The sequence below is a fragment of the Pygocentrus nattereri genome, chromosome 28 (assembly GCF_015220715.1).
Source record: "Pygocentrus nattereri isolate fPygNat1 chromosome 28, fPygNat1.pri, whole genome shotgun sequence".
NCBI classification, from domain to species: Eukaryota; Metazoa; Chordata; class Actinopteri; order Characiformes; family Serrasalmidae; genus Pygocentrus; species Pygocentrus nattereri.
Window position 1 is genome coordinate 8,032,218 of NC_051238.1, and position 13,139 is coordinate 8,045,356.

Sequence of the window (13,139 nt, forward strand, 5' to 3'; positions counted from 1 at the left end):
AGGCAGAAATGAAGGAAACGACCAGCCTGCATCACTAATCACTAAATTTATGGCTCTTCAGCGCTAAAGTACAGTCCTCTTTTCACAGTGGTTGGCTTCAGTTTATGCAGCAGCAGGAAAAAAAAAAAAAAAAAAAAAGTGATGTTATTTGACCAGAAGGTGGCACTATCGCTGAAGGAGTGTAATAAGACAGGCATCAGTGAAGTACACAAACAGCAGGACTGCTCATTGTTGCACCCCTGATTTTAAATGGTTATTTCAAAATGACATTTATTGAAGTCATCTACATTCATAAAAACAGTCCAGTATCTGAAGTCCTATAATGATCATAAATGGTAAACCAGAACATACAGTACAATAAACTTAACTGGAAGGATACTTCCAAAAAAGCACACAGCGGTACTCCTAACGTGAGCCGTTTTGGTGTCTCTCTCCTTTCACATCCAAAGAACATAAGGATTTCCTGCTCCTCAGGCTGTACCTCGGCTGTGGAGGAGTAATTAAACCTTATCAGAAAATTAAGGCATTTAGATCAGGTGAAATGCAAAATCAAAACAATAAAGATTAAATATGATGCTTAGAAGGGGAGTGCAGATTATGATGGACACTCAAAGGGAATGAAAACTGATCCATACGCTGAAGGGAAGAGATTGGGTCTCTAACTTGACACATCAGTGTGCTCAGCTGGAGACAACACACCGAATTACTTTTACAACAGCACGTGTTGAAATATTTTTGTGCCCACTTACAGAGGACACACTGTACTACTTTTAACACAACGTGTTAAATCAGCTAACAGTATGAAAAAAAAGCTTTAAAACAAAAATTTATCTCGCGGTGAACAAGCGAGATATTTAACACTTTTCAGAGTGAAGTTTAAAAGCAGTGCCTTAGTGAATTCCTCAAATACCTGGGAATTAGGCAGGAATTTTCAGAGCATGCAGGCAGATAAAGCTCTAATTGGCACCAAATTCAGGAATCCTGAATTATAATGCATCAACTGTACTAAATTTAAAGTGCACTGGGCTGTAGGTTACACCCAAAATATTACATGATGGGCAGTGAAAAGACTACATTGCTATAGCTTTTGTTTTTAAAACTCATATCTAGTAAGACGTGTAAAAATGCAACAAAATTAATTTGAAAAAGTTGTTAATTTGAACAAAAACCTGAGACTGTTCCAACTTTTCTACAAATTTCTTATTGCTCTACAGCATATCGCTGTTGTCGGAACAAAACCTTGTATCTCTATTTTTGACGTTTTTCAGCTTTTTACATAATTTAAAAATGCCTGTTGTCCTTTGTATTGTGTGTAAATTTTATGATGAATAAACTAAAAGAAATGACCCAAAATGACTTGGAAAAAACTCTGGCTCCATTGACTTACACTGAAAGTAAAGTAGGTTTTTTCCTTCTCCTGTAAAGTCAGCATTTTGGAGATATGAGGTTTCGTTTCGGACAACAGCGATGTGTTCACAGCGCCTGTGCTGGAAACGTCACTGTCCTGCGCAGTGTTACATTTTCTCTGCTTTAACAACCAGGTTCAACTCAATGATGGCTTGAGGATTAGCTGATGAGTAGGGACACTACAATTATTACTATTATTACAATTTTTTAAATTTTATGTTTTTATTTTAATATTTATTCCCACCACTATGTTGACTAGCACATTTCCAGTACCTTATCCATTATAATCCATTATCAATAGTCGCCAAAGTCTGAATAGAAAAGTCTGATGCTGAGATTTTCGTTGGGAGTGACAAGGCTGGACAAGATTAGAAATGAGCAGATCAGAGGGACAGTGAAGGTGGAGCAGTTTGGAGATAAAGCCAGAGACGCCAGGTTGAGATGGTTTGGACATGTGTTGAGGAGGAATAGTGGATATATTGGTCAAAGAATGTTGGAGATGGAGCTGCCGGGTAGAAGGAGAAGAGGTAGACCTCAGAGAAGGTTTATGGATGTAGTGAAGGTGGACATGGAGATGGTTGGTGTGAAAGTAGAAGAGGCAGTGGATAGGGCAAGATGGAGGCACATGATCTGCTGTGGCGACCCCTAAAGGGAGCAGCTAGAAGAAGAAGAAGAAGGAAGAAGAAGAAGAAGAAGAAGGAGAAGAAGAAGAAGAAGAAGAAGAAGAAGAAGAAGAAGAAGAAGAAGAAGAAGAAGAAGAAGAAGAAGAAGAAGAAGAAGAAGAAGAAGAAGAAGAAGAAGAAGAAGAAGAAGAAGAAGAAGAAGAAGAAGAAGAAGAAGAAGAAGAAGAAGAAGAAGAAGAAGAAGAAGAAGAAGAAGAAGAAGAAGAAGAAGAAGAAGAAGAAGAAGAAGAAGAAGAAGAAGAAGAAGAAGAAGAAGAAGAAGAAGAAGAAGAAGAAGAAGAAGCCAAAGTTTGAATATAAGTAACATTATATGATCTCCATTGGACCAAACTGACATTTAAAATTTGTAAATGAAAAAAATCTGTTGTCTTAAATAGCATGAATTACACAGCTACTACATCAGCAGTCACTGATTGGTTACTCTGTGTATTGAGCCATGATACATACTTATGCTACAGGTATAGCAGCAGCATTCAAATATAACCTGCCACAGGTTTTTACAACGTCAAATTGCAACAGATCTGCCAAAATAAAAGTAATAAACGGGCAGTTTACCAACTGTGTGTTTGGAGCAAAACTTTGCCAATTCACACCATGCACCCACACCGAGGAGCTGAATCAGGGAGGCGGAGTAGAAAAACAACAGAGTGTGCTGCAAAATGTTAAATATAGCTCTATATTTCTATCTATTGTGTGTTTTAACTAAAATTGACTCCTGTGTCCAAAAAAAAAAAAAAAATCTTTTTATCTCTTGTACTCAGAAAAGATAATAAAAAATAAAAATTTAATTCTAAGCTTAAACCTTTACCTGATTGTCCTCCACCAGCACGCTGTAAACTAGAGCGGAGGAGGAGCGTGCACGTGATCCAGAAGAACGACGCTGGCGTATTTTAGAGATCTCCATGGAGCTCGGAGCCTCTAGTGGAATCAGGCTCTCGCTCTGCCTGCCTGTCAATCACAAAAATTGATCATAATGAGGAATGTTCTGCTATTGGAGTTGGCACAAACCTAATTATTTTTCAATACAGATACTGAACTTCAGGCATCAAGCGATAAAGTTTCTTCAAAATATTACGCACTCGTAAAGAAATTCCACCGATTTTCAGTTTCGGTATAATGGTCAAGATATAAACAGTCAGTCATTCAGAGTGGTCTAATGCAAAACGCTCCATTCTAGAGAAACTTAGCGAGTCAGAATTTTTCACAGCGGTGACGTCTGAAGTGTTTAATGCTTCTGAATCCCAAATCACAGAAAGCTACTAGAAAGAAAACGGTTAAGAATATATACCAAGACGGTGTCTCTCAATAGTTCTGAGATAAAAGGCATACATGAAATTTTTTTTAAGGCAAAATTTTTTTTGTTGTAAGTCAAAACAGTAACTATAAAAAGCCCATTAAATTCTATCACTATTTTAATAAAATCAACATCACATCAAAAAACACAGAAGACGTGTGTAGGTCCAATCATTATTTCAGGACAGTAAAAAAAATGGCTGATATGGCGCTGCAGACAGCACAACCTCTGGTTCCCATCATCACCACTGTTAAAAAAATTGAGTTGGTATGCATCTTTACAATAAACCATTTCACATCAAATCACTCTAAATGACTTATTTACATCTTAACCGTCAGGTGCTGACATTGAGAAATCAGTGCAACTCCACTTAAATTTAATCTAAAACCAGTCAAACTACTGCAAAACAGTTTAGTAGCTTATATAAAGGATGAAAAGAAAAAAGACTTGTCATTTTTTTCCCCAAGAAGAAAGTTAATTTGAATGATCAAATACAATGTAAATTTTAGATTTAAAATAAACTGTAATTCTACTGTACTACTGGCTACTCAATCTTTTATGCTACACGTGGCTACTGTTATTACATAACCTACTCTGCTTTACTGTACATTAAAAGTATTTCTGTGATATTTCAGGCTCAATTTGTTACAGAAATCAATGAGATGAATACTTTCTTTTCTCTGTTTTGTGCTTGTCATTATAACACTAGACATCAGGTATATACACTGGGTATTGGATCAGTGCCACCTCTACAACTTGCATGTAAAATATGGTTACTTACTGCTGTGAAGGGAAGAAAATGAAGGCAAATTGGCTTCTATGGCTCCAGAGGCATGCAAAATAACCAAACTGCCCTCCTCTTCCTGATCCCACTTTCCACCCCACTGCTTTTGCCTGGGTTTCTTCCAGTCCTCCATAGATCCCGAAAGACGCTCTGGAACGCAGCAGGATGCAATCCAGGAACTGCTTTAGGCTGTTTACACATACATACATACACACACACGCACACATGGGCCCGCACATACACACATGGGCCCGCGCGCACACACACACACACACACACACACACACACACACACACACACACACACAGGCACGCGCGTGCACACACACACGCGCGCGCACACACACGCACACTACTGTAAATACCCACCTGCTTTCCGCAACGCTTGATTAAGATTAGAACGAGTCTCTTTCAGCTCCTTCAGTATCTCCAGACTTTCTCGGTTAACGTTCCGAAACCGCACAGCAAAGTATAGCAGAACAAAGCTGCCAATCACAAGCATGGCTTTTCTCAGAAGGCCGACCAGCAGAGCAATCCGCTCCTGCACAACAAGAGCGGTTAGTGGTGCTCAGATTACCTCAGGACTCTCAAAGGAAAACTGAATATCCAGCAGACCCACCACCGACACATGGCACTGTGCAAAAAAAGTCAGAGACCACCTCTCTCATTTAATTTCCATGAAAAACAGCCATTAGGCATTAATTGTTCATTTAAAAGAAATGGAGATTAGATATAGTACAAAGAAAGTAAGTGGGGGGAAAAAGGGTTCTAAAATAGGATTTTTAAAGATAAAATTGGCCTCCTTACAACGGTGCCAGACCTGATAGACTACCAAAACTGTCACCATCAGATAAACATCTATGAGAAACGAGAAAAGAAAAAAAAAAAACTCTACACTTGCTTCAGATCTGAAAACATCCACAGTCGTTTTGGTTTTTTGATTACCAAATAATAAGGCCAACTATTCAGTAACTGCATGAAATAAACTTAAATCTTTATTATTTTTTTTTTTTTGGTAAAGGTTCCCCTCAAATTAACAGAACATGTGTCTAATGATCACACATTACTACATGCTTACAGTTTACTGCTGAAAAGCAAAAATCTCAAGCACTCTTTGTATTTTTTGTTATTAAAAGTTATTTTCATAGAGCAGATCACTGAAGAGACACCATCTGTTTATAGTTTATAGCCCAGATTTGGGGAAAAATGCCTCAACTTTCAGTAGAAGAAGAAAAAAAATGTTAGTTCAGCTTCTTTTATTACAAAGGTTTAAAATTACATCACCATCTATTTGACTGGAATGAAGACAGTTACAGCCTCATATGACACCTCATATGAAACCACCTGTGGTCTCAAGGAGCTGAAGAGCTTAAAAAAAATAAAGGGTAAAATAAAGGCAAAGTAAATACTTTTTCATTTTATTTGACATTTTTTTCCAGACAAAGAAATTGAATAAGATGCTCTTAATATCTTTTAGGGATATCTGGATATTACGTACGTGAAGGAAGGTCTCTGAGTTTTGCACAGTACTGTAAACATTTTTTGTAATTACAGACAACCCACCATTTGTTGATATCCTGGATTATCGTTCTCCAGCACCATCTTACAGATCAGCCTCTCCAGGTAGACATTCAGCGCCACAAGTCCGAACAGGAAAAACCTACAACAAAACATTAAGGTATCAGGTTTATACTGCATATCGAGCTTTTTCGATTTTTGTTTTTCTTTATCATATGACCAGAGCTGCCCTTTGCACTGTGTGAACATTTCAAGATGAGTGGACCAAAATGATCCAAATTTTCTGTTAGTATAATTGTTACATTTGTTTACATTAACAGTTAAGGATATTTTTGCCTTCTCCTGTAAAGTTACCATTTTGGTGATGCATGGTTCTGTTAGGAGTGACGATATGCAGTTTTAAACTGCAGTAAACATCACTTTTTAAATATCAGCCACAAAACCCAGCTTTCACAGTCAATTTAGCATCCAGTACTGCAGGGCAGGCAACAATAACCTGCACTAATAATCCTGCTTTACAGTCAAGCCTTCATTGAGCTGAATACGGTGTGTTAAAGCTTTAAAACGGTGAACCTTAGTCCTCTACTGTCCACTTCCAGAATACAATAATCCTTTAATCTGAGGGTCATCTTCACCTTGCCAGGGTTCCAGCCTGTTGGCAGTGACGGTATTAACGTCTGCTTTTGTCCAGCTGAAACAGTTTATCTGCCATCATAATGAAAGGAAAGGAAGAATGATGGGATCCTCTGTCATAAAAAGAACATAAAAAGACTAAAAGGCTTCAAGCTGTTCAGCTGTCAATTTAACATTTTCACTAATGTTAATAAGAATAGAGCCTTTCATGCAAACTACACAATCTGGGATTTTGGTCAGACCTTTGAATACAAGCCATCTATGTAATGTCACAACTCTAAATAACACCAGACAACAGCTGCAGAGCCTCCCCCCATCACACAATGCTACCCAAAAAAACATGCACACGCACACACACTTGACAAAAGTATTGGGACACCTCCACATCACACATACAGGAGTTTTCATGCCATGCCATTCTAAATCCAAAGGCATTAATACGGAATTGGTCCCCCTTGGCAGTTATAACAGCTTCCACTCTTCTGGGAAGCTTCTACAAGATTCTGTAGTGTGTCTGGGAATTTCTGCCCTTTCATCCAGAAGAGCATTTGTGAGGTCAGGCACTGATGTTGGATGAGAAGGCCTGGCTAGCAATCTCCGCTCTACTTCACCCTAAAGGTGTTTGATGGGGTTGAGGTCAGGTCTCTGTTTGGGCCAGTCTAGTTCTTCCACAGGAAACCTTTACGGACCTTGCTTTGTGAACTGGGACTCAGTCATGCTGGAACAGACAAGGTTGTTCCCCAATCTGCACCCACAAAGTTGGAAGTGTACAACTGCCTAAAATGTCTTGGTCTGCTGAAGCATTAAGCTTTCCCTTCACTGGAATTAAGGGTTCTAGACCAAACCCTGAAAAACAACGCCACAGCATTATCCCTCCTCCACCAAACTTTACACTTGGCACAATGCAGTCAGACAGGAAAACTTCTGGCAACCGCCAAATCCAGACTCATCCATCAGATTGCCAGATGGAGAATTGTGATTCATCACTCCACAAAATACGTTTTCACGCCTCCATAGTCCAGCTGGGGCACTTTACACCACTGCATCTGACACTTGGCATTGTGCCTGGTGATGTGGGTCTTCCATGTAGCTGCTCAGCCATGGAAACCCTGCCATGAAGCTGAACAGTTTGTGCTGGTTTCACAGGAGGAAGCCTGTGTTAGCCTTCACCCTCACAGCATTGATGGTATCGTGTGATTTGGGGAGTCCTAGCGGGTGGAATTGGAAACGACTAAATTGGGAGAAAATTGGGTAAAAATCCCCGCAAAAAAGTACTAATGTGTTTTCAATTCACTGGAAGGCATATAGCAATATGTAGTAACATTTAAACCAAAATCTAATCAGTATAGTGCAGCATTGCCTACATTCCCTCTCCAAACACAACCTCTCCATCATCAGAGTGGTAATCAGAACTATTTAAGAATCATTTACCTGGTCATTTTACCAAGATGGTTTTCTTTTGCTTCGCTGCCCCAATATACTAATATTTATCACAAAAACTGAAAACTTTGTTGAGTATTGTTTAGCTCTACCAAAACGTCTGTGGTCCGGTGCCCAGAGATGCACAGATACCTGGCCCCTGAAGTGCGTTGGGTGGACGTGAGCAGGAAGGAGGCGCAGAAGGCCAGAGCATTGTAGAACAGCGAGCTGAGGGTGTGCGATTCTGACATGATAAAACTTTGGAGGAAAGCGACGCGGCTGAAGATTTCTGCAAATGCCACCTGTTGCTCCTGCACAGAGTGTCTCATCTCAGCAAACACATCCTTCAGCCCTGCAAGGAAATAGGTTTAGTTCACTGAACAATTTCACAACCAAATATATGGAAAAATCAAGGAGATTAAAAACTAAAACATCCAGTTAAATGCAAGAAAATTTATAACGTTTCTTTACTTTAAATTAGCTCAAATGTTACACTAGCATTTTAGAAACTTTAACAGCCCTTTAACTAAATGAACAATAAATGTTTCTTTACAATATAAAATAAACATTTAAATATATATTTTAAATTATTGTTTTGTTTAATTAAATTAATTTAAATGTAACTATGTTGTCCTTTTATAATAAAATGCCTTAAATTCCCTGGTGATAAAGGGTTTAGTATATTAGGCAGAAATTTCCAAATATAATCTCAAGCACAGAAAGACAATGACATCTTACAAAAAATGTAGCATACAATGAGTGCATTTACATGCACTTAATAATCCAATAACTGCAGAAAATCTGATTTTGTCAGTAATCCAATCAACACATTTACATGCTCTTGAGTAATCAGATAATGGGGAAACTCTGGGTCTGCATGAGTCAGACAGTAACCAGATTTTTACTTTGCAACCAGCCTCAAAACTCACAGAGGACAACGGGACATAAACGTAAAACTCAAACTTTTAAAACAACGAGTCACTTCACCTGAAAACATGTACATCACTTAGAATAATATTTAATTGCTTTATTTCGCATTTGGTTTCAGCAGCTGTCCAGAAATGTTTTGCTGCCATCTTGCGACATCCACCGTCTGTTCTCGCACATGTGCAGGGTGAGAAATCCGGCAGAAATAAGAGTAAGAGTTTACACGCGCTGAGAAATCTGATTACTGAGCTAAAAATCCAGCCTCTTTATCGGATTTCTAGATCAGAGTATGGTGTTTACATGACCATTTGAATAATCAGATAACTGCAGAAATCTGATTATGATCGGATTATATATATATATATATATATATATATATATATATATATATATATATATATATATATATATATATATATATATATGTGTGTGTGTGTGTGTGTGTGTGTGTGTGTGTGTGTGTGTGTGTGTGTGTATATATATATATATATATATATATATATATATATATATATATGGAAGAAAAAAAAAAATGTACATTTACCTCCATTACGTATAAAAACTCAGAAGATGTGGACGCTGACGAGCCATTTTGGATAGTAAATAAAATGCCTGCGTTTTAGATATTGCAAACCCTCGTTCCCATCACCACCACTGTAGAGTATCATTATGTTTCCTTATAATCACGCATTTCAGACCAAGCCACTTTGAATGACTGTTTCTAAAACACTCTCCGTGTTCCAAAACACAACGGGTGCCATATAATTTGTTATTTGTAGTCTACTGTTGAGTCCAAGTAAGTTAGGACGGAAACACAATTCTCTTTAACAGGAAGATCCTGGTCAGTTTTACAGCCACTTTGTTAATTACCTCTGGTTGAGTCCTGCAGTGTGTTTTTGAGCTCCTCTCCATTGCGCAGGATGGTTTCTTGTGATTTGAGGGCCACGCTCTGGGCCTCTACAAGGTCCTCAGCCATCCTCTGAGTAGACGCTAGTTGATCAGCCACACCGGCTGAACTCTCAGTCAGCCTGACACACAGAGAGTCAACAAACAAACAAACAAACAAGACATTTTGAAAAGGCCTGAAGCTGCTGTACAGGCCTGTCAAAATCAGGCAGGTATTCTCTAATGTGCACTACAAGTCCATAAGTATTCAGACACCCCTTAATAAGTAGTGAATTCAGTTACTTTAAGGTGCATCAGTTGCTGACAAAAGGCATTCAATTGCACACTTAGCTTGTATAGTCTCCATAGAAAAGCTCTGACTGGTAGACTTAGATGTTCTGGCGTCGCCACATATAATTCTAAAGTCACTCAATGTCGAGCGTAAGCTGGAAGGGTACAAAGCCCCCCCCAGCTTTGGGCTGTGGAGCAGTAGACCTGTGTTCTTTGCAGTGAAGGAGCTCTATCGAATACCTTTGGGATGAGCTGCAGTGATCCAGAACTGGTCATAAAACATCAGCACCTGACCTCATTAATGCTTTTGTGGCTGAATGCAATCAAATCCTCACAGCAATGTTCCAACACCTAGTGTAAAGCCTTCCCAGAAGAGTAGAGGCTGTTACTGCAGCAAAGGAGGACAATCTCGCTATTAATACGCTTGATTTAAGAAGAAACACTGGATGTGCAGGTGCCTACAAACGTCTGGACATCTAGTGCAAGTATACTATAAATAGTAAAATACTAAATATTTTAAGCCAAAACAAAGCAGAGACAGATCTAAGAACCACCCCTTTGTTCTCTTTGGAGCACCTGTGGATGGTGTTTTCCGCTCGATTCTGCCACCGCTCGCTCTGCAGATAATGGCAGATGCTGTGGGCGTGGGTGAAGAACTCAGTGTAGGTGTTAAACGCAACAGGGTCCATGTCACGGGTGCAGGTCTTAACATCACTGCCATCTGGGCACTCTGGAAAATCACGGCCAGACCTATGATGAGAAGTATTAAATATTCGTAGGGAGAAGACACAGACCGCATGCAGGAAGTATTAAAAAAATGCTCTTGTCATACGAACAGGACAAAGCAGGATTCCTGGGTTAGCAAACTAGGCTGGAGTCAGATTAAGGTAGCAATAAATTGAATTATTGATGACATATACGTATCAGCAGGACACCAGCAGAAAAAATAAGTCTGATCCTACCCTGTAATAGTGCTAACTCACACTGTGATGTTTTTAAAGGAGAAATATCCAATCCAATATCCAATATCCAATTGGTCAACACTAAGGACTTCCAAATCGGTATTGGAAAGAACATATGGCACTGTGCCCAGTAGTGGATCTAGAAAGTTTTAGCAGGGGTGACAAATGGGTGGCTGGTAGTTTCGATAGGGAGGCAATGTTTACAGTCATTCTCTCAATGTTAATGAGCGACCGGAATGGAGAGTTGGAGAGAGGTTGAAGAGAGTTTCCAGCCGTAGTGAAACAACTCGACCCTTAATGGCAAAGCAGGACAGACCAGACGTACTCGCAATGCTTATGTGGGACCTCCTCTAAAAAGGTACAAATATCAGCCCCACAGAGAGGCGGACGCCAATGATGTGGCAGAAGGTTTGGGGCGGTATCTGGTGTGGCCAATCAGATTTTACCACCCCGGGCCACCACTTTAAAACCGTGCCATGATCATGCCATCTCTACACTGGGTTAATCAAATTTCAATACATTCAACTCAAAGCGGCCAAAAAGTGAACCAGATGCAGCAAATCCAGCTTCAACTACAAATGTTTCAATACTGCACGTCGATACACCGAATTGCGCAACTAACCATGCTAGAAAAAACAGCACAGACCAGCATGACTGGTCACCAGAAAAACCAGCATCTGTTGTGTTTTGAACGCTGGTCACGAAAACTTATGCTGACCACCAGCAAAACCAGCATATCGCTGCTGTCAAAACAAAACCTTGTATCTCCAAAATGATAACTTTACAGGAGAAGGAAAAAACATACTTTACTTTCAATGTAGGTCAACGAACCAGAATTCTTTCCAAGCCATTCTGGGCCGTGTCTTTTAGTCCATTCATAATGAAATGTTCACGCTGTAAAAAGCAACAGGCATTTCCAAATTGTGTCAAAAACTGAAAAACAACAAAAATGCAGATGATGTGTTGGGTTTTGAATGTTGGTATGATGGTCAGTCAGCATGACCTCGCTAGGTAGACCAACATAAAATACCTGTGTTTTTCAGAGCATCACTATCCACTAACGCCCATATGTTCCTGAACTCCTCGACTTCCTCAGGTGTGTCAGATTAATGCTGGAACCAAACTCTCAACTGAACAGAAGACCTCTGTGACCTGAACTGGGGACCCCTGAAGCAGCCTTCACCTAGCTGCAAATACAAAAGTACTGGAGAATGATGATGCATGTAGGCCCCCCACAATTACTCAAAAAAAAAGGTTCTCTTTGTTGGCAAACCTGCTCATATGCATTTATGCAAGCACCATGTTTTAATGTACGATCCTTTTAAAGACTTCCTAGTTTTATCTTATTCCAGCAAAGCACTCTGGAACCTCTGAAAAGCTGAACATGCCCTGTTATCGTTCATTTAACTCAATTTTCATTATTTGTCCTTGTTTTAAATTCAGTTTACTCAATTAAATCGTGGAAATATTCGGTCGATTATTCGATTAATAATATAATCGACGGTAACAGGCCTCGTGCTGGTGGCGAGCGACTCTCTGACCTTCTCAGGTGACAGTGGGTGAAGGCCAGCGCTATGAAGCTCTGCATATCTGCGGAGAACTCCCTGCAGCCTGTGTGGATCTTCTCCAGCGCTCTGGTCCAGCACTCTCCGTACCGGGGCTGCACCGCGAGGTCACGCAGCTTCCGCAGTTCATCGCGACCTTTCTCCTCTAAAGTCCTCTCAGCAGCGACGGTGCAGAGAAAACTGCAGCTAAAACAGGTGAACAGCAGCGCGACTGCACGCATGGCTACACTCGGATAACCAGCTCCGTCCTTCAGGAATAAAGAACCCGCCACGCGCCGCCACGCCCCGGTCCAATTAGTTCACGCGCTCAACTTTCACACGTCATTCAGTGGCCCTGTCTTCAATCGACCGCTTGCGCCCTTATTCTTTAGTGCAGGGCTCTACGGTGCGGAAGCCAGTTTCCCCCGCGGGAAAAATATAAAGCTAGCCATTTGGTAAATCATAATAATGATGATGATGATGATGAAACCTTTAAGAGAACGTTTTCACTAATTATGACTTACCTTCTCATAATTATGACTTACTTTCTCATAATTATGACTTACCTTCTCATAATTATGACTTACTTTCTCATAATTATGACTTAGTATCTCATAATTATGACTTACCTTCTCATAATTATGACTTACTTTCTCATAATCATGACTTAGTATCTCATAATTATGACTTACTTTCTCATAATTATGACTTAGTATCTCATAATTATGACTTACTTTCTCATAATTGACTTACCTTCTTATAATTATGACTTACTTTCTCATAATTGACTTA

General features: G+C 39.7%; 1 protein-coding gene across 1 annotated transcript; it reads right to left on the bottom strand.

Annotated features, from left to right (window-relative positions):
- Positions 1 to 240: 240 nt before the first annotated feature.
- On the bottom strand, positions 241 to 12,627 carry LOC108440552. Its single transcript, XM_017719465.1, has 9 exons — positions 12,345 to 12,627; positions 10,418 to 10,591; positions 9,536 to 9,693; positions 7,892 to 8,090; positions 5,732 to 5,828; positions 4,538 to 4,709; positions 4,166 to 4,318; positions 2,899 to 3,038; positions 241 to 486 (listed from the first exon to the last, which is right to left on the bottom strand). The coding sequence occupies exons 1-9, from the start codon at positions 12,587 to 12,589 to the stop codon at positions 406 to 408; spliced, it is 1,419 nt and encodes a 472-aa protein (XP_017574954.1). The 5' UTR covers positions 12,590 to 12,627; the 3' UTR covers positions 241 to 405.
- Between the last annotated feature and the right edge of the window lie 512 nt (positions 12,628 to 13,139).